Source organism: Canis lupus, chromosome 17 (genome assembly GCF_011100685.1).
Source record: "Canis lupus familiaris isolate Mischka breed German Shepherd chromosome 17, alternate assembly UU_Cfam_GSD_1.0, whole genome shotgun sequence".
Lineage (NCBI taxonomy): Eukaryota > Metazoa > Chordata > Mammalia > Carnivora > Canidae > Canis > Canis lupus.
In genome coordinates, this window is record NC_049238.1 from 25,843,489 (window position 1) to 25,870,244 (window position 26,756).

The window sequence follows — 26,756 nt, forward strand, 5'->3', positions numbered from 1 at the left end:
TGCCTCTCTCTCTCTCTGTGTGTGACTATCATAAATAAATAAAAATTGAAAAAAAAAACTTACTAATAGGTTATAAATCTGGTATGTCACTCCCCAGTCTCTTGATGCCTATGATGCTCATTATTAAAAACAAAATTTTTATGAAGAAAGACAAGTCCATTGCCCTTTACTTCAGATACACCATCGCTACCTCTTATCAGAATAGTTCATTGATCACTTAGGCTTCATGTGTGTAGAATGGCTAGAGGCTTAGCTGGATCTTGAAAAACACTTTGCTCAAATGCCAAAATACAACTTATTCTACTATTTAAGGGATTAACAAAAAAATTATAAATTGATTTAATACTTCCGTCTCCACAGTATCACATAACAATATGCAATGATTATTCTTTATCAGATTACATTATATGAGCTTTACGTTTCCGGACAGTCTCCACTGTCTTTATCTCAAACAGTATTTCAAGCATTCTGAATTGCAGAATTCGAAGTGTCTTGCTGAGTAAGATTTGGTTTGTAACAAATCCTTCTGTGCACATTGCAATAAGTAAGCTGTCCCATGTTATCTGTAGATTTTAGAGCTATAAGGAGACTTTTTTTTTAGAGAATAGATATTTTTAAATTAGCACCAAACAGTGATTTAAAATATATTAGAATGTCTATAGGTGGGATCTCTGGGTGGCTCAGCAGTTTTGCGCCTGCCTTCGGCCCAGGGCGTGATCCTGGGGACCTGGGATCGAGTCCCACATCAGGTTCCCTGCATGGAGCCTGCTTCTCCCTCTGCCTGTGTCTCTGCCTCTGTCTCTCTCTCTGCCTGTGTCTCTGTGCCTCTCTCTCTCTCTCTCTCTGTCTCTCATGAATAAATAAATAAAATCTTTAAAAAAAGAATGTCTATCGATAAATGGTAATAATTCTAAGTTTTTAAAGTAGTAGACTTTAATTTGCACATTCTACTTTTTTCTATTTTTTTTTACTCTTCCTTAAATATTATGAATGACAGCCTTTTCATATGAAGACTTTTTGATGTTACTCATTTTACCAAATGCACTTTTTAAAATTTAAATTCAATTAATGCATAATGTATTATTATTTTCAGAGATAGAAGTCAGTGATTCATGAGTCTTATATAACACTCAGTGCTCATTACATCATGTGCCCTCCTCGATGTCCACCACCCAGTTACCCCATTCCCCCACCTCCCTCCCCTCCAGTGAGTTTGTTTGTTTGTTTCCTGTAATTAAGAGTTTCATTGTCTATGATTTTATCTTGTTTTATTCTTTCCTCTCTTCCCCTATGATCCTGTTTCATTTCTTAAATTCCATATATAAGTGAGATCATAGATAATTGTCTTTCTCTAATTGACGACTTACTTTGCTTAGCATAATACCCTCTAGTTCCATCCATGCCTTGCAGATGGCAAGAATTCATTTCTTTTCTTATGGTTGAGTAGTAGTTCATTGTATATATATTTATCTCATCTTCTTTATTATAAGTGGACCCTTTGGAACTCAGGTAGTTCGGATCCTTCTTTTTATAAATGAAATGAAAGAAAATAAGGTCCATAAATACTGTGATTTGATCTGGGTTCTCTGATGCTTAATGACAGACCTGTGATAACTCATATCTCCTATGTCCCAGTCAAATATATTTATCCGCTAAGTTAAACTTATCTTCCAAAGAACAATTCAGTTTGTGCATTAGTGAATAATTAGAAATTGGGGAGGTGGATTTGTTTCTGAAGCAGCTTTAGATATTCAGGATATATAATTTTTTAAATGTTGACAGTGAAGTAAAGTTATTTTCTAATTGAAAATTTTGTTTTTAATAATTATAAAAATATATTTAATAATGTAAATTCTACACAGTTTTTCTGATACTTCCCTTTACTCATCTTTTTTCATTACCCTGAAGAATTTTCAGAATTTTCAAGTCATGATAGGCCATTAAAAGGCAGCATATTTCATTAGATGTGCATAGCATTTGAGTTGTGCCTAAGTAGTAATTGCTAAATTACTGAAGTAAACCTAAGCCTCACTGTTTTTTGGTCTCTCTAGTACATGAGCAGGGAGCAACTTTATATAATTATCACTTAGGTGAAGAGTGAGTCAGCTTTAACCATTTGATGGTTACATAAACATAAACGAATTAATGTAAAGCACTCCTGAAAATTTCTCAGTTACTGGTATATGAATTTTTCCTCTAGTGTCTTTTCAAACTGATTTGGTATCAACTTGCATAAATTAGGGTAGTGTTGAGGTGATAAAATTGTTTTCTCTATGTTGTAAAAAGCCTCTCCCTATCCCCCACATACCCTCTTATTTTTTCATCTCCTGACTTTTATTGCTATTTAATATACCTTATATTTCTAGTATCTTTAACTCCCTTGTCAAGAAAGAATTAGGGGCACTTGGGTGGCTCAGTCAGTTAAGCATCTGCCTTCCGACTCAGGTCATGATCTCAGGGTTCTGGCATTGAGCCCAGAGTCTGGTTCCCTGCTGAGCCAGGGGAGCCTGTTTTCTCTTTCTCCCTCTGCCCTTCCCCCCTCTCTCTGCTCTCTCTCTCTCTCTCTCTCTCTCTCTTTCTCTCTCTCAAAATCTAAAAGAGAATTTATATAGCAGTACTTGATATTTAAAGAATAAGCAGGACGCCTGAGTGGTTCAGTCCATTAAGCCTCCGACTCTGATTACCTCTCAGTTCATGATTTCACCATTGTGAGCTAAGTCCCACGACAGGCTCCCACTTGATCTCTCTAAAATTAATCTTTGAAAATGAAGACCAAGTAAAAACAGTCCCCCATATATGACCAGTTATTGATCCATATTTTATTTTAGACTTAAGCATGAAAGAACTCGAAAGCAACACACTTCCATTAATAAAGGGATGTGTAACATCATACTTTAAACTTTTATATAAGTATAGACTGTTATACACACACACATAATCATTTCCACTTGAAATATAATTGTCTAGTGTGAAAATTCATTCTGTTGCCCACAAAATCGTCTACACTGTGAAGATGTTACCCCTTCAGCTTTTACATATCAGTCCTGGTGAAATTGAATTTCTGTTCACTGTTCCAACCTGTGTTATCTCAAAACACAGAGTATAGCCATAGTAGTCTGGTTTTACTTTTGAATAAATGTGACACTTCGTAGCTTTTTTGGAGCAGGAACAAAGGCAATTGTTTTATCTTTAATCTTACATGTGGACTTTTCCTGCTTGATTCCAGTAGGCAAATAATCCTATGTACTATATTTAGTATTTGATATTCCACCAAAAATTTGAAAGAGGGACTTGCTATCAGTCAAATAATCTGAAATGCTAATGAGGATGCAACACAAATGCCTCTATGCTGAGTTTAAGGTGCTCTGGACATTTCACTCCTCTTAAACAGCATTGAAGTGTGGCCCTCCTTTATTGCTGGTTTCCTTAGATATCTCAAAGTGTCTTCCTGAAGAAGTTCATCATATTTAAAAGTAACTGAATTCTCTTGTATAAATATCCAATTCCTTTTTGTCTAAGCAATAGGATTTAGTTGACCTCCTTTTAAAAAGGCATATTTTCTATCAGATTCTCTTACTATAATTGCTTTAAGCTATTTCTTTGAGGGCTTCAGTCAGTTAGCAAAGAATTTCAGTTCCAGCCTCCTACTTTTGTTTCTGTTGGAAAAACATTTCCTAGTTCCTCCTCTTTTTCCTCTACTTCTGACACTTACAGAATGAAAGAGGCCTAGTTTCATAGCCAGGAAGCATTTGTTGTAACCATATATATATATATATATATTTTTTTTTTTTTTAAGTTTCTTTGTTGATGACCTTGAACAGGTTTAGTAGTCCATCAGCCTTTTACTCAGTGACGGAGATGGCAGTGCCAACATTTGTTTTTACTATGTTTTATTTGCCTCAGTTGGATTGTCTCTTGATGAAGCATATTATTTGTGGCTATTCCACTCCACAGTAGTACACAGTACCTTCATTTTGTCCTGTGATGTTTAACCTAAAATTTATATTTTTATTTAATCTAGAAATCAAGATTTATTATTAAAACCCTCTCATACCTCTCTTTTGAGTATTTCCTTCTCTTATTGTGCTCATTTATACTTCCCAAGATAGGATTTTAGTTTGAGTTTCCAATCATATTGAAAACTAAAACTGGTACTTCCATTTGGAAAGAGTTTAAAAACAAAAGGGAATCAGCTAAAAATAAGTTTTTACAGTGGAAAGCATTCATCTTACAGAAGTCTTTGCTCCATTTACTGGTGCATTTCAAGAATATTTTCATGTTTTCTGAAGATAATTAGAAGCAAATAGTTCTCCACAGTAATATTTTTTAATCTTTCTGCTTATTTTTAATCTTAATTTGTTTTAGACTTTAATCTCTGACAAACAGCTTTAGAACTATGGAGTATTATGTGACCCATTGGTATACAGCAAAATATAGAAGTTTCATTTGCTTATAGTTTTAGAATCTTCTCTAAGATGCTAATTCTTAATAGTTCTGGAATCTGGACATTTTCAGCATATTGTCTACAGATTACTTCTTCAACAGGGCTCTGCTTTTTAAATGTTTGTTTCAATTGTGTGATAGTTTTGACCTTAGAATTAGGAGTGCAGGGAATGGAGATGATCTTTCCTAAAGCTCTACCAAGAAAATGGCTCTATTAAGCTGTTTTCAGTTTATAGATTATAAAAGAATATAATTCCGATATTTTGCATTTAGTCTTAACAAAAATCCAACTTATTTTGGGTGATAGTGTTAGCAGAGGCAGGTCACTATAACTGAATGTTGAGTTATGGGTTTTTTTTCTTTTGTTTTTACAAGAAAGATTTACCCATTTTGCTCACATCCTAGTTCAGATTATATGTCACAGAGCCAAAATTTGCTTAATTTGTTAGCCGTTTAGTTACAGCATAGTGGAAAATGTTTGCAGATAATTCTGTGCAATAGTAGAAACTTCAGTTGATTCCTCGTATTTCTTCAGGGCAGTGATCACAACCAGATTCAACGTATGCACAAAGCAGCGGATACCATGGTAGCGGCCGTCGCTGATTGCTTTTACCATGTTGGATCCATTGTCAGTCTCAAAGACCTACTTCCAGCTAGGTGCCTTGAACTCAAATAGCTTTTCCCACAGACTTCAGGATGTGAGCTAAGGTATGGCCTTTTTTCATGAGCTGGGCCTACATATGGGTTGACAGTAACCTGCAACTTTTATAGAAAAGAGACCTACTGGCTGTAGTTTTTAATATTAGACAATGACTAGTTGTAGTCCTCATTAGGCAGGGAGTGTGTGTTCTTCATATATTTGAAGTACTCTTGCCTTTTGGACGGTATTCCTTTTTCTCCTGTATGTGTTTGTCAAGAAGATGATTCACATAAAAATTTCTCATTTGAACCTGGTGTAAAGGTCTAAAATACCTGTTTTATGAGTTAACCATTATCTTCCAAATGAGATACGTAAGATCATTTCTTTCACTCGTTTGATATAAAAAATATATTTTAATCTTTTGTAGATTTTTGTACTTTTTAAGTATTTTTCTCATTTGGTGGTCAAAAAAATATAATATTTACCATCCTGACTATTTTAACTATTGTAATAATAGGAATGCCTCCTACTAATCTTTAAGAACTGGAATTAGGAAATTGGTATTCATGTATAGGGCTTGAAATTTAGAACGAGTACTTTTTCCAAGGATAACTTGCTCTAAATTGCATTGATGCAGTTGACTCTCCATGCCAGACATTCTTACTTCTTCAAGGAGAAAATACCCTAATTCTGCAAAAATGAGCTTCACTTCCATATCTTTCTTCTCTGCTTGGCAATATGTGTTTCTCAAGTGAAATCTTCATTGAACGTACAATGGATCAACTGTTTGATGACAGGTTTTAGGAAATCATCTTTATTACAGCTATAGCTATAACCATAACTCTTCTGTTTTTTCAAACTACTTACTATTATTTTCCTATTATGGTCAATAGCCCTATTAAGAATTTTTTAAGCCCTGGTATTAGAGGGAGAATAATTTATAATTGGCAGGAAGAGAGAATCCTTATAAATTCAAAAGGAATACTATCAAGCAGCGTATAGCTGTTGGTAAATGTAGAAGTTGAGAATCTGTTTGAGCTTATCTACCAAAATTATGTTTATTAAGAAAATTATCAGACTCACTATAAGCTATAATCTCAACTTTATTTCATAGCTATAAAAGATACAATATCTTATTTGATTCTAGCACTTAAAATGCCTAATATTTCAGTCCTAAAATGTTCACTTACTATATTGTCCTTACATATACATGCAAACATATATGTTCATATACACTTGTACATATACAGAAGTTGATGACTGAAATGATGTAATATATAACCTCTATCAAATGGTCCTAAGTGGCAAAGGAAAGTTGGCCATATGTTCTCTGTGACTGCTTATACCAGGAAAAGTAGGAAGAGCATAGGAGAACACACAATAACCCAGTGACACATTAAGTCAAGTCATCTTGCCATGTTAGGCAATATACCTTCCAGTTAAAAATATCTGTGGATACTTGTTTTTTCACACACTATGGCAGTCCGTTCAAAACACTTGCATAATACTATACATGTTTACCCTTGCTACCCGCCTGAGTGGTGGTTCTTAATTTACCTCTTATTACTCCCTAACGTTAAGCACTGAATTGCTTCTGAGCAGATTTTTGTCTTTGTGCTAAAGAACAGTTCATTTATATATAAATAACAATATCATTTTGTTAAGAACTCTTCTACCTTCTATTAGTCTTTGTATAGTTCTCTAAGGCTCCATGCCCACTTTGTGAAATATGTTTTAATACGATTGCCAAGTTGTTTCGTTGGTTAGGTATACAACTAGAAAAGTAAGTAATGTGTAGTCTAGGTCATACCTTAGCATGAATATTTTAAACACCTTTATTTATATGTGATTTCAGTTTGTATTAAGTTAATCTATTTAATGAATTGACAAAGATGTAAATTTTAGTATCTAAGATGTAAATTTTTAGTATCTAAGCAATAGTGTAATGATTATCTTGTAAATAATATGTGCTGAGAGTTGAAATAGAAAAAAGGATATTGATATTCACTTGTTATCTTCAGTGACTCTTAAAATTCTGTATTCATCTAGAAAATTTAAAGAAACATTTTGATGCCTTATACACTGAGACGTTGTGGTGCATCCTATTATGATATAAAATTTGATATAAGGTTGGGGTACATTTTAGATCCTGAATAGAGAATGCCTCTAAAATCATTATGCCCTAAAACTTAGTGTTTAAATATAGTTCTGATGTATAAAAGCACATTATACTAAGATAATCTAGCAGTGAACCTGCATTTTACTTGTTTATTTTTCCCCTTGGGGTTTAATACATTTACTCTGAGTGAAATGCAAATAGTATTAATGTGAAAAACTACATATGATCCTATGACTCCCAAGTCTTAGAGGATACACCTCTGTCACTTTTAGATAATAGAAGTGATTTCTGTGCTTTTAGGTATTTATAAGTACTTTAAGTGTGTTTTTAAAAGTGTGGATCCAAGGACATATCAAGTATCTGGGTCTTTTCACAAGTATGGTGTTTCTACAATGTTTATTTCTTATTTTTATTTATTTTTGCATATGAAGAGAAAACCCACCCCAAATTTTATTATACTATGCATTATTGTATGACTTCAGAAGCAACACGTCTAGTTTAAACCACTTTCAGCTATATATCATATATGTGTCAAATGAAATACATACTATCCTTTTGATTTTTTTAACCACATTTTAATTTATGGAGGTACTTATATTTCAATCCTAAAATCTTAATTTTCCTTGCATTTCTTTCCATATTAAAAAAAAATTCAGATCTAAAAGGGAAAATGTTAAAACAGGAGTAAAACCAGATGCATCTGATCAAGAACCAGAAGGACTGACACTGCTGGTACCAGACATCCAGAAGACTGCCGAGATCGTCCATGCAGCCACTACCAGTTTGCGGCAGGCCAATCAAGGTACAGTACTGCTGCTTTTGTGCTGCTTTTCTTTTGTTCCAGAGATGTTTACTTTAAACGGCCTCTCTTTCCTCTCTGCTAATGGTTTCAAAGCACGTACCTTTACCTAAAAATTTGTTGTTAGGTTTTCAAATTAATCATGAATAGTATCTAATTTTAAAATTAGATATTAATTATTAATATTTATTTCTATTATATATGATTATTAAGACTAGATTTGGTAGGCTGACAGCACGCATGATCAATTTCTTTTCCTTCCTATTGATAGTCATGAAATTGAAAAATGCCCTCCTATTGGATAGGAAAGAATACATTAAGACAATGTGAGAATTTAAATTAGTATTTTCATATCTTATCTATAAGATATATACATAAATCTGTATTATATATTTTATTTCAGCTGTTTTGTGTGGTTAGATAAAACTAACATTTTAAGAATTTAAGGTTTGAAGTTGGTGAGGGATTAGGCCTATTAGTTACATTTATGAAATAAAAAGAAATCTTTTATTCTTACATGGTACAATAGGAAGATAATTATAAGGAGTTGGGTAACTTTTTGGAATTCAAAGTTTGAACTCTAGAAGTTAATTGTTTTTTGTTTTAATCTTTCATAATGTATGTTTGTTACTTATCTTGAAATATCAAATAACAGAAAAAAAACTAGGTGAATATTCAAAGAAGGTGGCTATGAAACCCAAACCTTTATCAGTATTGAAATCACTTGAAGAAAAATATGTGGCTGTTATGAAGAAATTACAGTTTGGTAAGTTGAAATTTTAATCTTCATTTCTTGAAATCTCATTTCACATTGTGTAAAACTGCTACTGAAATGTATCCTAGTAAATTAAAGATTTAAAAATTTGCTTGCACCCTGAGTTATATCATATGTATTTGTGCGTTCGTGCACTGCATATATATTGATATATATGTGCACACATGCAAAAATGTTTACCATCTTTTTATCTCTGAATTTATATCTATATTTTAGTTATATGTGGAAATCATGATTCTTTAGAAACCTAGGGGAAAAAAACAAAATCAAATGTTTGACAAACAGGCAGTAAGTGATTTTAAGACGTCTCCATTGCTGTATATATCCTGGCGTAAAAGTAGCTAAGACCTAGGACTTTGAACTAAGTCTGTTACTGTTACCATTTTAGAATTCCAAGAGATTTGCCTTTGGAAAACATAGTTACATAGAGTTTACTTGTAGCCTTTCCAATTCTAAAACTCTTGACAAGTAAAGACTGAAGTAAAGAGCTTATCAATCTCCGCAGATGCTAGCCTATACATAAACACAGAATTCAAAATTCTCATGACCATTAGTAACTGTTACTGTCTGTGCCTCTTTTCCACCCTTGAGAACCAGCCAAAAGAATTGGGCTATATGAAAAAGAACATTAAAGCAAGAGTAAAAATATATAGATTTTTTCATAGTGCCTTTGAAACTTTCATATAAATCATTTAACTTTTGCTCTACCCTACCTCCTAAGTTTGCAATAAAAATCACATGCAGTAATATATCTGAAAATGATAAAGCACTCAGGCAGAGCTTTGAAAGGTCTTGTTCACCATCTTAAGATTGGAAGAATTGAGATGAAGTGCATATGCTGTTATTCAGAAAGAATGTAAGTTTTGCCAAGGAATTCATGTTTTTGGATAATTGTGCCAGACATTGATAGGTTATGACCATTATGTTTAATACACACTTGAATTGGGATGCTTGGGTGGCTCAGCAGTTGAGCGTCTCCCTTCGGCTCAGGGCATGATCCCAAGATCCGAGATCGAGTACCACATCGGGCTCCTTGCAGGGAGCCTGCTTCTCCCTCTGCCTGTGTCTCTGCCTTTCTCTCTCTCTCTCTCTCATGAACAAATAAATAAAATCTTTAAGAAAAATAAAAAATAAACACTTGAATTCAGGGGACATTTGGGTGGCTCAGTCAGTTTGGTGTCTGATTCTTGATTTCAGCCCAAGTCATGATCTCAGGGTTGTGGGATCAACCCCTCTGTCAGTCTTCACACCTAGCAATAAGTCAGCTTGAGATTCTCTCTCTCCCGCTCCCCCTACCCCTGCCACATACACACATGTTTGCGTGTGTGCTCTCTCCTGCAAATAATAAATAAATAAGTAAATAAATAAATAAATCTTTAAGAAAAAATAAACACTTGAATTCAGGAAAGTATAATAACTATAAATGATTACCAAAGTAACAAAAATATTGTCTACGAGCAGCCTGGGTGGCTCAGCGGTTTGGCGCCGCCTACAGCCCAGAACATAATCCTGGAGACCTGGGGTCGAGTCCCATGTCGGGCTCCCTGCATGGAGCCTGCTTCTCCCTCTGCCTGTGTCTCTGCCTCTCTCTCTCTCTGTCTCTCATGAATAAATAAATAAAATCTTAAAAAAAAAAAGTCTCTATTATAACTTTAAAGTTATAAGACACCAAAAATAAATGCTACATAAATACGGCATGAATTATAGACATCCTCCAAGGGCTATCACACAAAGGAATCATCAGAATTACTAGGGAAAGCCACGCACATACAAGGATCAAGTGATCCTCATAACCACATTCATTATCACAATGAGCAAGAAAAGTACTCTCAATTTAAATAGACTTACTTTTTTTTTTCTTTTTTCTTTTTTTTTATATTTTATTTATTCATGAGACACACACACACACACACACACACACACAGAGAGAGAGAGAGAGAAGCAGAGACACAGGCAGAGGGAGAAGCAGGCTCCATACCGGGAGCCTGATGTGGGACTTGATCCCGGGTCCCCAGGATCAGGCCCTGGGCCGAAGGTGGTGCTAAACTGCTGAGACCCCCGGGCTGCCCAATAGACTTACTTTTTTATTTTTTTTATTTTTTATTTTTATTTTTATTTTTATTTTTTTTAGACTTACTTTTTTAAATCTCTCGAATGAAATCCTTTGTAGTTATAATTTGATTAATGTATTTTGTTGCAAATCTTTTTTAAAACTAAATTCACTATATCATGTAGAACAAAATAGCGGAAGTAGACTGGAGATATGTCAAGAATTGTTAGTAGCATTGCATTAAATGAGGTACTTGATACATACCTCTGCCCATTTTGTCTGCATGAAGCAAAAATTAGATGTTAGATGAGTTTATCTTTAGCTTCCCATTTCTGTATACTTTTTCACTTTGTGATAAGCTGTTTTCCATAAAAGCTATCCCCTGTTCCCCTTCCCTTACCTCAGATTCAAAAGCACAAAGAAACTTTTTCTGCTTCTTTTTTGGCTATCTAATTATGTTTTTATTCTGAGTGAGATTTAGTCTGAGTTGCCCCAACTAGGTAACAATGCATATCTATGGAAACCTTTATTTTTTTTAAAGATTTATTTATTTATTCATTCAGAGAGAGCGAAGAGAGAGGCAGCGACACAGGCAGAGGGAGAAGCAGGCTCCATGCAGGAAGCCCGATGTGGGACTCGATCCTGGGTCTCCAGGATCACACCCCAGGCTGCAGGCGGCACTAAACCGCTGCGCCACCGGGGCTGCCCTATGGAAACCTTTAATGTCTGTTTTTGGAATAGAATTCCAGAGTGGAATGGAATGGAACAGAATTTTAAACCTCAAGTCCGTAGACTGTAACTTTTGGGAAACCCCTGAAAGCATGCTTAGCTTAAAAATAAATCCTGTAGTGCCTGGGTGGCTCACTTGGTGAAGTGTCTGCCTTTGACCCGGGTCACGATCTCAGAGTCTTAGCATTGAGGAGTCTCCTTCTCTTCCACTTCCTCCATGCTGCTCGTGTTCTCTCTCTCTCTCTAAAATAAATAAATAAAATCTTTTTTTAAAAAATCCTGAAAAACTAAGACTTTTTTAGTATGACTCAGGTAGATATGTCAGAAGGACATCATTTGGTTGCTTCCCACTCACCCCATTAGACAGAGCAATTAATACTTGCTGGAACTATATATAAAGAGGGAAAAAAAGTGGTCCATGGTCATGTTTCAAAATTTTAAATAGCATTTTATAAATCACATAAGATTCACTATTACTGCTGAACTGTGGGTTTACTGATCTTTAATAATTATTCACAGAGGCTTTGGATATAACTAGATTGAATTTGCTTTTTAGGTTCTTTATTTTGAATTTTTATTCAACATTTTTGCTTTTCTTTTGGGTATATAATTTGCAAACTTTAATTTCCTCTCCAGTGTTAGAGTATTAGCTAGGAGTGAGAGGTGTCAGGAGTAGAGTTAGAGGAAAGAGAAGAGTTGATTCTTCTAACCAAAAATGGATTTCCTTCTACTTGGGAAAATGTTCTTCCTGGTGGGCAAAAATTTATATAGATTGACTTATTTTATATAACCTCAGTTTATCATTGAAAAGCTAGTTTTGGCTTTTTAGAAATCCTTTAAAAGTGATTATTTTTTCTTTTCCTTTGTTAAGTCTTTAGTTTATAAATCCTGTTAAAGACACTGGAATACAACTATCACTTGTGTTCTGATATTGTACAATACTATTCGTATTTCTCTTAATAATTTTTTTTTAATTTATTTATGATAGGCACACAGTGAGAGAGAGAGAGGCAGAGACACACACAGGCAGAGGGAGAAGCAGGCTCCATGCACCGGGAGCCCGATGTGGGATTCGATCCCGGGTCTCCAGGATCGCGCCCTGGGCCAAAGACAGGCGCCAAACCGCTGCGCCACCCAGGGATCCCATATTCGTATTTCTCTTAAAAATTTTTTTCCATAATCTATGCCAAGCAGATTTCTCCTTTGTATATTTTTGAAATAGAGATTTATATTTATTAGAGAGAGAGCGTGCGCATGAGCAAATGAGCTTGGGGGGGGGGGGCGGCGGGAGAGGGAGAAGCAGACTCCCACTGAGAGGGGAACTTAATGTGATGTGGGGCTCTGGAAGACTCAATCCCAGGACCCTGAGATCATCACCTGAGCTGAAGGCAGACACTTAGCTGACTGAGCCACCCAGGTGCTCCTCCTTTGTATACTTTAATTAGGGGTTTGGTTAGTTTCTGATGATTCTACAGCCTTTTGCCTTGCTCATTTTGACCGTCTAAGTCCATTCCTCTATTCTGTTAACATGATCTTTTTTTTTTTAACAATACTTCTGAAGCACTTTATTAAAAATTCGCTTTTGTCATTATTTTAAACAAATACTTTGCTTGGTTTATGTGAATTTGATTAATCATTACTAAAACAGTTTATTGGGCAGCCCGGGTGGCTCAGCGGTTTAGCAGCTGTCAGCCCCAGGTGTGATCTTGAGGACCTGGAATCGAGTCCCACATTGGGCTCCCTGCATGGAGCCTGCTTCTTCTGCCTCTGCCTGTGTCTCTGCCTCTCTCTCTGTGTCTCTCATGAATAAATAGATAAAATATTAAAAAAAATAAAAATAAAACCGTTTATATATCATTTTGGACTCTGGTTAGTTTCTATAGTATTTTATCAACTTATTCCATATGATGTATTTGTTGCATTAAAAATTACTCCCACAACTTAGGTGCTTAAAATGTTAACTATGTCACAGTTTCCATGGCTCCGGAATTCAGAAATGGTTCAGCATACTGGTTCTGGCTTACGGTCTCTTACAAAGTTGCTCTCAAGATTTTGGAGGGACCTGCAATCATATGAAATCGTGACTGGCTTTGGGGGGCTATGCTTTTGGGCTCACTCATGTGGCTGTTGTTAGGAGGCCTTGGCTCCTTGCCACATAGGCCTCTCCATAGTACTTCTTAAGTATCTTCACATATATCTACCTTCTCTGAAAGCACAAACAGGAAGTCACACTGCCTTTTATGATTTAGTCTTGGAAGTTGTATACCACTGCTTCTGCTTTATTCATTAGAAGTAAGTCACTAAGTCTAGCCCATATTCAAGGAAAGGAGAATTTTTACCTTTTGAAGAGGATATCAAAGACTTTGTGAAAATATTTTTGGTAAGATTTTATTTATATATTTAGAGAGTGCACGTGCAAACGTGAGTAGGGGGAGGAGCAGAGGGAAAGGAAGAATATTAAGCTGATTCGTGATGAGAGCAGAGTTGTTGCAGGGCCCAATCTTAATGATCCTGAGATCATGACACAAGCTGAAAACAAGAGTCCGACTCTCAACCAGCTAAGCCACTCAGGTGCCCATAATTGAAGCTTGTAATAAAAGTTTGGTATTAGCAGATCCTGTTCTCTTATGCATATATTATAGAAAAGTTTTCCTCCAGACATGGGAATGGGTCCATGTTTGTTTCTGGCAGATGCTATTTATAAAATTCAAGGGAAATTTATCTCTTGTAGTATGTGAAAGGCAGCAGAATCGGGCAGGTGAAATAACTCCAGTTCACAAGTTTACTGACAGGAAATATCAATTTTGCTAAGACAGTACATTTGATCAGTTAACAGTTATATGTTCTATATGATAAAGTAAGCTTTCAAAGCTTTCAACATTTATTTATTTATTTAGTTAGTTAGTTATGAGGGAGCAGTGGGAGGGGCAGAGAGAGAAGTAGGCTCCCTGCTAAAGCACAGTGGCTAGATCCAGGGACCCTGGGATCATAACGTGAGCCAACGGCAGACGCTTAACCAATTGAGCCATTCAGGCACCCCTCAACATTTCTTCTTAGATTAGATTCTACTCCTATAGAATTTGTGATAATTTCCACAAGAAATGCTCCAGAAGTTTCTTTTTCTCTCTGAAAGAGCTATTAAATATTGTGGCACTCCTGTTTTAAACATGGAGTACACAGACCTGTGACCTTTTATAGGTCTTCTCCCTTTTTCTAGATTATAAACTACTTGAAGGCAGATTTAGGGTTTTTGTTTTTTTTTTTAAGATTTTATTTATTTATTCATGAGAGAAACTCAGAGAGAGGCAGAGACAAGGCAGAGGGAGAAGCTGGCTCCTCGCAGGGAGCCCAATGTGGGACTTGATCCCTGGACCCAGGATCACGACCTGAGCCAAAGGCAAACGCCCAACCGATATGCCATCTAGGCATCCCCAGATTTAGTTTCCTATTTATCATTTAACCCAAACAGTCTAGCATAGAACTTTGTACTTATTAAGATCTTGGGGAGGGATCCCTGGGTGGCGCAGCGGTTTAGCGCCTGCCTTTGGCCCAGGGCACGATCCTGGAGACCCAGGATCAGATCCCACGTCGGGCTCCCGGTGCATGGAGCCTGCTTCTCCCTCTGCCTGTGTCTCTGCCTCTCTCTCTCTCTCTCTCTCTGTATGTGACTATAAATTAAAAAAAAAAAAATTAAAAAAAAAAGATCTTGGGGAGATTCAGTGCATTAATGATAATTATAATAAAAGACTAAAATTTTTCCATATATTTAGAATTATATGAACATAAGATAAAAAGTTACTGTTGCTTCTAATGTCTTGTATGTCGTTTTGATTTAGTGTTAAAATTTATATAAATCTCTTTGTTGTAACTAACTGGTTAGGGTGGAATAATCTGAACTAGAAATGAAGTTCAAATCTATTTTTTCTTTCTATTGTATACAGAGTTTTTAAGTAAAGAATAACTTTAAGTCTTTTCTAAATCTATCTCAATAGATGGTTAAGAATTAGCCCATTATATTTTCTCAAAGTACTTAAAAGATTACCCTAATAATCCTCTTTTTATTCCATTAACTTAAATTCCAAAAGTAACGAAAGAGTAAGCTTCAGCCTAGGACGTTTGTTTTCTGATTCCAGAATCAGTGGAAATATATAAATACCTATTCTTGTCTTTAAAATTGAAATGTAATAATGCTTTTTGCCATTTAGTATTCTGAATTATTTTGGCAAAAATATTATATACCACTCATATTAAGAATAAATTGTCTTCTGCTTTACATTGTCATAGCTACTTGATATAACCAATCAGTGTGTTCACATTGTAGACAAAAATCATTTCCTTGGGATACCTGCCTGGCTCAGTCCGTAGAGCATACTCTTGATCTCAGGATTGTGAGTTCAGGCCCCATGTTGGGTGTAGAGATTACTTAAAAATAAAATCTTTAAAAAACTGTCATTTCTTGCTTTTGCTTCCATTGCGTAGTCCATCCATTCAACAGTAGGTGTGACATAAACATGCATAGTTCCTGTTTTTTCACAGTCTTCTGCATTTTGTGGGGTTTTAAAATTTTTTTGATTTGCATATGGTTGACACACAGTGTTCCACTAATTTCAGGTGTACAGCAGTGACTCATGATCTCTGGATCTTCTGCTGTGCTCCCCACAAATGTGACAGCTGCCATACATCACTGTTACAGTCTCACTGACAGCACTCCCGTCCATGCTTCAGTCCTCTCCATGTGGGGTGAAAGAAGGGCTAGAGATTTATTTGCGATTGTTGTTAGTATAAAAACTATCCTCCATTCCTAGTGCTTTTTTTTTTTTTCAGTGTTCTTTTCTTCTTCTTTTAGATACATTTGAGATGGTTTCTGAGGATGAAGATGGGAAGTTGGGTTTTAAAGTAAATTACCACTACATGTCTCAGGTGAAAAATGCAAATGATGCAAACAGTGCCGCCCGAGCCCGCCGCCTTGCCCAGGAAGCTGTGACACTGTCAACCTCACTGCCTCTTTCATCCTCTTCCAGTGTGTTTGTGCGCTGTGATGAGGAACGACTTGACATTATGAAGGTAGAACATACAACTGCTTCTCTTGTCTCTCTAGCTGATGTCATTATTCAAATATTCATACAGAGCACTAACAATAACATGAATTTTAATAAATAAAAATTCTGTTGACCATTTTGACATTCATGAAAAGAGTCCTTTTTTTAATGTTAGACTATGTGTATGAGACTGCTCTTCAAAATAACAGTTCAGAAGAAAATACCAAAATACCTTTCTTGAGTAAAGGCTGTATGCAGCCTATAGTTTTAAGAGCTTAGTATCAAAAGATTTAATGTTGGTCAGTAGATGAAAGTGTTAAGATTTCTTCCTTGTCACCTAAGATATTTGTCTTGTGTCTTATACTATTAGTCTTCAAGATTATCTTTTTTTTCTTTATTTTCTAGGAAATTCATATATTTACAGAACCATAAGATCTGTGAATTAGTAATGGTAGTACAGTAATAAATAACTGCACCTTTATGTTTTAACACTGTGGTGACCTGGCCTTAATTCTAAGTGATTGCTACAGCAAGAAAATTTAAAAGATTTGACACATGACAGGGACAGGAATGGTGACAAACCATTTTTTACGTTTATTATTTAATTCTGGGTTCCATAGTCTGTCTTCTTAGATACACGGCTGTAACTATTGACACATTGATTTGAAGACCTATTGTGCTTTTTTGCCTGCTTACTTCTTTGTTTTGCTCTTTTGGATAATTTCTTAGTAGAAATCTCATAGACTGCCTATTTGACCACACTCTTACCTTTTCCTTGTTACAAACACTAGCCACTTATAGAATGATTGCTTCTGGAAGTATTGTATCACTAAATGGACCACATAAGTTCAGACTTGTGCCTGTGTCTCTGTTAAACCTTATGATGTACCTAAATAAAAAAATCCCAACATGGAGCCCCCAACCATAAATCAGAATTGTCACCGATTGTCTAGTGCCACTTGCCTTCACACAGCTATTCAGTACCAGAGGCTTTGCTGCTCATGCCTTGCACAATTAGTATCATTGACTTAAACAAAATTCATTAAATAATTTTGATACTCACTTTTGGGTTCTCTGCTTTTTTTTAGACTACTAATAACCCTATGGGAAACACCATAGGGTTATTAGTTCTCTGTTCTCTCAAAACCTTTTTTTTTTAAATCATAAATTGTTACATGAGAACTTTTATTCTTGTTATCTACTTGTCTCATTATCCCAAAGAAAAATACTTAAAACTAAGTTACTTCTCAAAATATAACTTATCTGAAGATGTATTGCAGAAAATTACCCTCCTACCTTGTGGATGTGATAATGAGTATGTGCAAAATTTCAAATTGTTGAATACTATAGGAAATATCATGAAGGAAAGCTCTCAGAAAAATAGTAACTTAATATTAAAAGGTATTTGATTTAATATTAAAAGGCATAAGATGTTATGCCATCTTTCTTTTAATAGCCCATTTTCACCAGAACTAAATAACTTTAATCCTAATCTAACACCATTTCCTACTCATGTTATTTTTAACTTTTAACCTCATTTTTAACACACTCTGGTGGAAATGTATATAGGATATAAGAAGGTTGTTCTTATTTCATGTTGGATTGTGTTTTTCTAAATAGCAAGCAGTGTTTAGGAATAGTGACATGGACTTTTGTGTATTTGTATATGCATACTAGGTTCTGATAACTGGTCCAGCGGACACCCCTTATGCAAATGGCTGCTTTGAGTTCGACGTATATTTTCCTCAAGATTATCCCAGTTCACCCCCTCTTGTGAATCTAGAGACAACTGGTGGTCATAGCGTGCGATTCAATCCAAACCTTTATAATGATGGCAAGGTAATGTAATTTTGGCCTTTTGTTTCTAATGCCAAAGTGTTGAAACCCAAGGTTCTTTGTAATTTAAACAAAAACTTTCTTTTGGTTATCTCCTTCTGAGAGTTATGTGGCTTTCTTCGTGCTTCTCTTTCCTATATGCAAAGATTAGCCTGAGGAATGAGAGAGAGAAGGAACCAAAAAAGGCAGAAACAACAGTGTTGAGATGCACTTAGAGTCTTAAGAAGTTACTGAGGGACTAACTTACTCAACATATCCCTTGGCCAGTTGAGAGCTTTCTTCACTCAGGAGGTAGTAGAGCCAAGTGTCTGTCTTTGCCTCTCACCTTTTTTTACTTTCTGTACCTCCAATTCCAGTTATCTTTTCACAAATACCTCAGGATAGTTGAATGGCAAAAGCATGGTCTTGTCAACTCTGTATTCCTTTTTTGCGTATCATCATTTTTTTTTTTTTTTGCTTTCGTAGCTATCCATGTTTTTCATGATACATATAATTGTAAACTTATTTTTGACAATTTATGTTGAAATGTTTTATATTTTCTTACAAATAGGAAGATGCATTCTATCTAAAAGGGAAGTTGACTAAGAGGTATAATAAGCATTTCATATGGCAGTAAAACTATTAAAATTAGATTTAAAAGAACAATCATCACTTTTCAAAGTAATTTTGGGTAACTTGATGGAATTACAGCAGTGAATTCCATGCTGGAAGTATTTCATGTTTAAAAATTACTAGACGGTCAGAAAAAATGTATAGACTTCACAAGGAGACATTTCTTTGATGATATGAGAGAAGCAAGTTTTTGAAGTTGATCTGGTTTATTAAAGGTGGATTAAGTTTTCCCTTGGTTTTGTCTTCATCATAAACTTAAATCATAAAACTGGGATTTGTTTTGTGAGTTTATTGCAGGAGATTTAACCAGAGATAAATAAACCTTACTTTATTTTTTTTTTTAAAGATTTTATTTATTTATTCATGAGAATACACAGAGAGGAGAGAGAAGCAGAGACACAGGCAGAGGGAGAAGCAGGCTCCATGCAGGGAGCCCGATGTGGGACTCGATCCCAGGTCTCCAGGATCACACCCTGGGCTGAAGGCGGCGCCACACCACTGAGCCACCGGGGCTGCCCAGTAAACCTTACTTTAGTGGAAGAGCGAAGAATAGATATTTTTTGACTGAACTGAAAAGAAGATATGGCAATGTTGGCTTTACTCAAGAGAGAGACTAGAATCTGAATAGAATTTAAGTGTAAAATGTTAAATTTTACTTAAGAAATTACTTCCTTAAGACGTAATGGTATAGGGGCGCTTGGGTGGCTCAGTTAAGCATCCATCCAACTCTTGATTTCTGCTCAGATCATGATCTCAAGGTCGTGAGATTGAACCCTGATTTAGCTTCCACACTGGGAATGCTCCAGCTGAGATTCTCTCTCTCCTCTCTCCCTCCCTCTCTCTAAAAACAAAACAAAACAAAACAAAACAAAAACAGACTTAATGGTATAGGGAAGCAGATAAGGACCTGAGAGTTGAATATCCTGATTTATATAGTCTTTGCTGTATTGTACACTGGTAACATTTAACCTTGGATTCTAGATCTATAGATAGAGGTAAGAATACCTGCCTTCATAGTCACAGGAATGCTCTAAAAATCAAATGTCTGACAGTACCTTAAATAATAATATACAGAGCTATTCAGATATAAGTCTCTTTAAATTATTAATACAACTATATCCTAAATGAATTAGTGTATTTTGCATTATTTCAGTCACAGAGTAATCGCAAGAATAGCAAGGAGATGGACTTCTCTGCTTTATTAAGGACCACTTATTTTCCAAATCAGCTGCCTATTATATGAAATTATTAGTTTACAAATATAGATAAAATGTCCCCAGATCTGTTTTTTCCAGAATGGCCTCTTGACCTCTCTTTGGCAGATAGTTTGAGTTCATTCTTGCTGTCTGAGTGAACAAGTATCTGGGTTGTAAAATTTGTTCTGAGGAACCCAGAAGATCCTCAGGGGCTTTTCAGGAGGCTGATGGGGTCCTCCCCTTCCAACTTCATGTTTATGTGAAGCTAGGTTTTTTTTTTTAATATTTTATTTATTTATGATAGACACACAGAGAGAGAGGCAGAGACACAGGCAGAGGGAGAAGCAGGCTCCATGCAGGAAGCCCGACATGGGACTCGATCCCGGGTCTCCAGGATCACACCCTGGGCTGAAGGCGGCGCTAAACCGCTGGGCCACCCGGGCTGCCATGAAGCTAGGTTTTATCTGTATACTTCAACCAAAACAATATGTTGTAACAATTGAATATAGAGGCAGATAGGGAAATCAAGATTTCTTCTATTAAGCCATATCCATTTTGAAAACTTAAAAAATTTTGAGAGAGATTTTTTTTAAGATTTTATTTATTTATTTGAGAGAGAGAGGGAGAGAGGGCACAAGCTGTAGGGATGGGCAGAGGGAGAAGCAGACTCCTCACTGAGCAGGGAGCTTGACTTAAGGCTCCATCCCAGGACCCTGATATTATGACCTGAGTCCAAGGCAGACACTTAATGGACTGAGTCACCCAGGTGCTCCAAGGGCAGTCTTTTTAATGTAAAATGGTACTACTTTTCCTCCTGAAATTTTTTTTTGGTTTCGCAAAGAGTTATTTTTCATTAAAAAATACATTATTTGTATTAACATGTAATAGTTACTGATTCATTTTTCATTATGAAGGAATTATAATGCCATACAGATCTTGGATCACATCTGAAGATGCCAACTTGTTCTTATTGACTCTTAGTGTTTTGTTGGGGTACATAAAACAGATACTCTGACGTTATAGCATTTCATTTTTGCTTCTAGTTGCAACAGTTTGCTTTTAAAAAGCACTCAGTTCTGTTATGCTTTCTTCTCTTCTTCCTCAGGTGTGTTTAAGTATCTTAAATACGTGGCATGGAAGACCAGAAGAGAAGTGGAATCCTCAGACCTCAAGCTTTTTGCAAGTAAACACATTTCTCTGAGTTTTACTTAAAAAATAAAGAACTATCTATGTTTTTAAAAATTTATTTTGGTGACCAAGAATAAACATAGTAAACCAAAAAAAGCTATAGGTGAATAGCTTATAGGTGAGCAGTTAATACAGTGGAGTCTCGTCTGAAATTTAGAATCTTAAGACATAAGATGAAAGTTGCACTTTTTCAAAATTATGTTTAAAAAAATCCAAATAAATAAATATTTAAAAAATCCCTAAGTTGCCCTTATGCTATGGTGCAAAAAGATAACGTAAGACTGATAATTTTCTCCTATCTCCCAGTCACTACCGGGCTTCAACTCATGTGAGTAGAATTTAATAAACTACTAGAAGTACATTTTCTTCTACACATAATATGATTTTTCTGTAATCTCCTTAATAATGGGACTCATCTGAGGCTCTGAAGCACTGTCCTAAAAGTCATAAAACTTGGGATTTGTAGTTCTTATTTTGCAGAGCATTTGACACACACATTTCATAGTCTTAAATTTTGGAAATTAATTTCCACATCCACTTAAGCACATAATATGTTATATAATATCCCATCGAATGCTTTTTGTTGATACTTTAACTTAATTCAGAGTCTCAGTAAAGAGATAGGTAAGCATATTAATAATATGGATTAACTTTTTTCCTTGTTTATTGAGGAAGCAGAAATAAATCATTATTGCTCATAGTAGTTCAAACTCACAGTTAAAGTTTAGTGTTTAAGGGGTGCCTGGGTGGCTCAGTCAGTTAGGCCTTCAACTCAGGTCGTGATCCCAGGGTCCCTGGATCGAGTCCTGCATTGGGCTTCCGCCTCTGCAGGGGGTCTGCTTCTCCCTCTCCCCCTGCCTGGTGCTCTTGCTTGTGTGTGCGTTCTCTCTCTCTCTCTGGCAAATAAATACATACATACATACATACATACACACATACATACATACATACATGAAAGGAAGGAAAGGAAGGAAAGGAAGGAAGGAAAGGAAGGAAGGAAGGAAGAAAGGAAGGAAGGAGAAAGAAAGGAAGGAAGGAAGGAAGGAAGGAATGAAGTGATAACTAAATGATGCAGGAATGAAAGATATACATCGAGAAAGAAAGAAAGAAAGAAAGAAAGAAAGAAAGAAAGAAAGAAAGAAAGAAAGAAAGAAAGAAAGAAAAGAAAGAAAGAGAAGAAGAGAAAATTCTTTCGGATGTCACTTTTTTGGTTTTCTGAAAAGGCTTTGCAGCATCCTCATGAACTAAGAAAATAGTATCAATAATTTTTCCCTTTTTGTTAATGTCTAGACCAAGAAAAAAGAAGTTACATGATTCATGCAGAGAACTGTTTTCTTACAGTTACTAGAATATTCCTCCCAAGTAACTACTACTACATTTTAGAAATGATTATTTGATTCTAGTCCAAAAACTTTGAAATATTTTTTATGTGTATTACTCTTGTCAAACTAAGCTTATGATGAGTTTTACTACAAAAGGAAGTTCAGAGATATTCTGTTTTTCATGAAGTAAATTAGTGTTAGCTGAGAATTGAAGTTTTTGTTGAATTTATATAATTTTTAAAATAAATTTATAATTAATTTTCAAGGTTTCTTAGTTTAAAATTTGATTTGATTTTAGCTTTTATATTGCCTGTATACCTAATATATACAGAAAATCTTGTCAAATAAAGTAACTTAAGCTCAAGGGTATATGTCTTACAAGTTTGGAAACTTAAGTACCCATATATAAAAATTATCCTTTCTATACATTTCTTTTAGGGGTTTTCTTGTCATATATATAGTTCACAGAGCGAGAATTAACATAGTAGATATAGCATTTGTACACTTCTGTTCACTTAATATTAGAGCATATCCATTTTTCCTGAGTTGTATTTTTATAATTTCTAATTGCTATTAATAATCTTTTGAGTTCATATACTATAATTGAACTGTGACTCCATTATTGACTAAATATTTTACTTGTAATTTTTTTAGTTTTATAAATTATATAGCAACTATATGATATTCTCTTTATTTTAGATAGTTTCCTGAATCTAGGTTTTCAGATCTGTTGCAAATTGACTTGGGCAGGAGCAAGTCGGCGCTCTCTTTTCTGTGGCAAAAGTGAATAGCCTTGTCTTCCTCCAGATCTTAGGGGGAAGACTTTGTCTTTCTCCATTGAGATCATATTATCTGTGAGTTTTTCACAAATTCTCTTCATGTGGAGCATATACCTCTTTACTCCTGGTTTGTTGAGTATTTTTATTTATGAATGGATGTTAGATTTCATCAGATGCTTTCTCTGCGTCTGTTGAAATGATTCTACTATTTTTGTTTCTTTAGTTTATTAATACAATGTATTATATTAATTTTTGGATGTTAGATAAGCCTTGCATTCTGGGATAAATCTACTTGGTCTCTTGGCATATAATTCTTTTTATATATTACTGGATATATATACTGAGGATTTTTGCATCTGTATTCTTTAGAAATATTAATCTTTTGTGAGGTTTTATTAACATTATACAAGAAACATGCATGTAAGCAGGAACACATTGCTCAGTATCCTCTGATACTTTCTTCAGGGGCAGACTAGAGAGGCTCAGGGAAGATTATTTAATTTCTTCTTGGTTAGATTTTGGGGGCCACTGTTGTTTTGCCTTTTTTTTTTTTTTTTTTTAAGATTTTATTTATTTATTCATGAGAGACACAGAGAGAGAGAGAGAGAGAGGCGCAGAGACACAGGCAGAGGGAGAAGCAGGTTCCATGCAAGGAGCCGGATGTGGGACTCGATCCTGGGTCTCCAGGATCACACCCCTGGGCTGTAGGCGGCGCTGAACCGCTGCGCCACCGGGGCTGCCCTTGTTTTGCCTTTTTATTTATCACATGGGCACAAAGGATAAAAGCACTCTAGGAAGCCCGGGTGGCTCAGTGTTTTAGCACTGCCTTCACCCCAGGGCTTGATCCTGGAGACCCGAGTCCCGTGTCAGACTTCCTACATGGAGCCTGCTTCTCCTTCTGCCTGTGTCTCTGCCTCTCTCTCTTTCTCTCTCTCTGTCTCTCATGAATAAATAAAATAAAATCCTTAAAAAAATAAATAAATAAAAGCACTTTTGCCAGAATGAAAGTATTCCACAGAAATTTTTTTTTCCACAGAAATTTTTTGAAGGTTATATACAATTAAAAACAACTCCAAACTATTTTGAACAGTGGCAAGCTTTAATAGAATTGCTTGGTTTCTCTGTAGTGAGATTCTTAAAGAATCATGGTTATTTGTATAAAAATATCACATATTGTATTCTTAGGCCATAGGTCTTATATCCAGCAGTAACATAGTAATAATAGTCTTAACTATTAGCACAATTTAAAATCAAAAGTCTTATTTATATTATATACATATATTCATATTTTTATATATATTTTATATCTATTTTTTCTTAAAATGGAAAGTTATGGAAATCATTCATTGTTTTATAGTCCTCCTCATTATCAGCATAATTTTCCAGAGGCAGGTACTTAACTATTTTAAAAGGCTAAAAGCATTTTACTAATTGTTTCCTTTACACCAAAGATGTTATTATTTCTTAAAATATAATTTCTTGTTGCAAGTTAATATTTTGGATTATAAACTCTACTTTCTTATGCTTGAAATATCTGTAATAAAATTTTAGATGCAACATGAAAATACAGGAAATCAAAAGTTTAATAACTCTTAAACGATGTGGGGCAGAGGGAGGCATATAGAAAATCAGTGTATATTCTGAAGAATAAGTCACAAGAATGGATAGTGGTAGGAGTATAGTGACCAAATGAATATATAAAATTGTAGGAGACTTACTGCTGACTACTTAAATAGCCTAGTAGAAGACCACACAACAGGGTTAATTTTTTTGTTTTGACACAGATAGTAAAAGGAAGCTGGTACATGGTTTTTTATTTGGTCAGTTCTGAACTAATTACAATGGAAACTTCTTGCACTTTTGTGGATACTAATATAAAACTAAAGAGGAGAGGGACTGTAAATTTAACCCATGAATAAAGGTCTGTAACTCATGACTTTGTTAAAGGATCAGAGGATTGACTAGGAGTTAGTGACCCTCCATTACAGAATGAAAATATAACTGTTTATTATTAACTTAAGTATAGCTATATATACAATATACTATGTTATGTAGTAAATGTTTTCCAGTTAATTACCAATTCAGTGTCAGTTCATGGGGATCCCTGGGTGGCTCAGCCGTTTAGCGCCTGCCTTTGGCCCAGGGCATGATCCTGGAGTCTTAGGATCGATTCCCGCATCAGGCTCCCTGCCTTGAGCCTGCTTCTCCTCCCTCTGCCTGTGTCTCTGCCTCTCTCTCTCTCTCTCATGAATGAATAAATAAAATCCTTAAAAAAAAATTTAAAAAAATAAAAAAATGTCAGTTCATGTTCTGAGAAAACATTTTAGGCAGATGTAGCTATGATAAACAGTATTTTTTTGTTTGATCCAGGTAGTACTTTTAAGTTTTGTTGATCAAAATGGAACTCATGCTGACCGCTTTTTTGCAGGCATCTGTTACATAGGGTAAAAAGACTTTTATTTTCAGAGTAGAAATAATTTTGTTTTGTATTTTACTTCTTCTGGATGCATGCTTTGATTTTTACTGAAAGAAAGAGTAGCTACTGTATATTAATTAAATTTATTTAGTGAGCACTACTACTTTGCTGCCACAAAAGTTTATTTAATTCTCACAGCCAATTTTTATGTAGGTGCTGTCTTCATTTTACAGATGACCGAAAAAAGTTGTGAAGGGTTAAGTTATTCTGTCTACTGTGGTCTCTGACTTACATATTATACATTGTTCTCAGAGCTAGATAACTTTTAATATTTAAAAATCAAGTCCTTTTAAAAAAGAGAAATTTTTTTCTTTTCAGGGATTTATTAATGTACTGTTTTTTCATTCCCAGTTTATGGCTACAGTAAAGTGTGCCATGAAATAAAATGACTGAACAAGTCAGATAATCCAATGCTCCAGAAAATTCCATAAAGTAAATATTATGACTCCTATATTGTTGAGTTCACTGAAAAAAAAAAAAAAAAGAGGCATTTGTGTACTTCCAAAGTGGTATATGTTTTAAAATGCACGAGCACCTGAGTGGAGCAGTTGGCTAAGCAGCTGAATCTTCATTTCAGCTCAGTTCATGATCTCAGCGTTGTAAGATCAAACCCCACATTGGACTTTACACTCAGTGCAGAGTCAGCTTGAGATTCTCTCTCCCTCTCCCTTGGCCCCTCACACTTGTAATATGTCTCTAAAATAAATAAATAAATCTTTTTTTTTTTAAAGGCAAATACGAGATACCTTTTAA

The 26,756-nt window shown here is 35.2% G+C and overlaps 1 protein-coding gene across 16 annotated transcripts in view; it reads left to right on the forward strand.

Moving 5' to 3' along the window:
- The window catches only part of BIRC6 (baculoviral IAP repeat containing 6), a 230,691-nt gene that overhangs the window by 192,193 nt on the left and 11,742 nt on the right, over nucleotides 1-26,756 (forward strand). For 15 of the 16 annotated variants that reach the window (XM_038561234.1, XM_038561222.1, XM_038561223.1 and 12 more), the window contains 5 exons: nucleotides 7,859-8,004; nucleotides 8,657-8,767; nucleotides 16,402-16,619; nucleotides 18,272-18,433; nucleotides 21,344-21,421. In XM_038561234.1, coding sequence (XP_038417162.1) covers nucleotides 7,859-8,004; nucleotides 8,657-8,767; nucleotides 16,402-16,619; nucleotides 18,272-18,433; nucleotides 21,344-21,421 — 715 coding nt within the window. Of the gene's footprint in view, nucleotides 1-4,978; nucleotides 5,152-7,858; nucleotides 8,005-8,656; nucleotides 8,768-16,401; nucleotides 16,620-18,271; nucleotides 18,434-21,343; nucleotides 21,422-26,756 lie in introns of those variants that run through there. The other variant, XR_005372291.1, reaches the window with a different exon arrangement.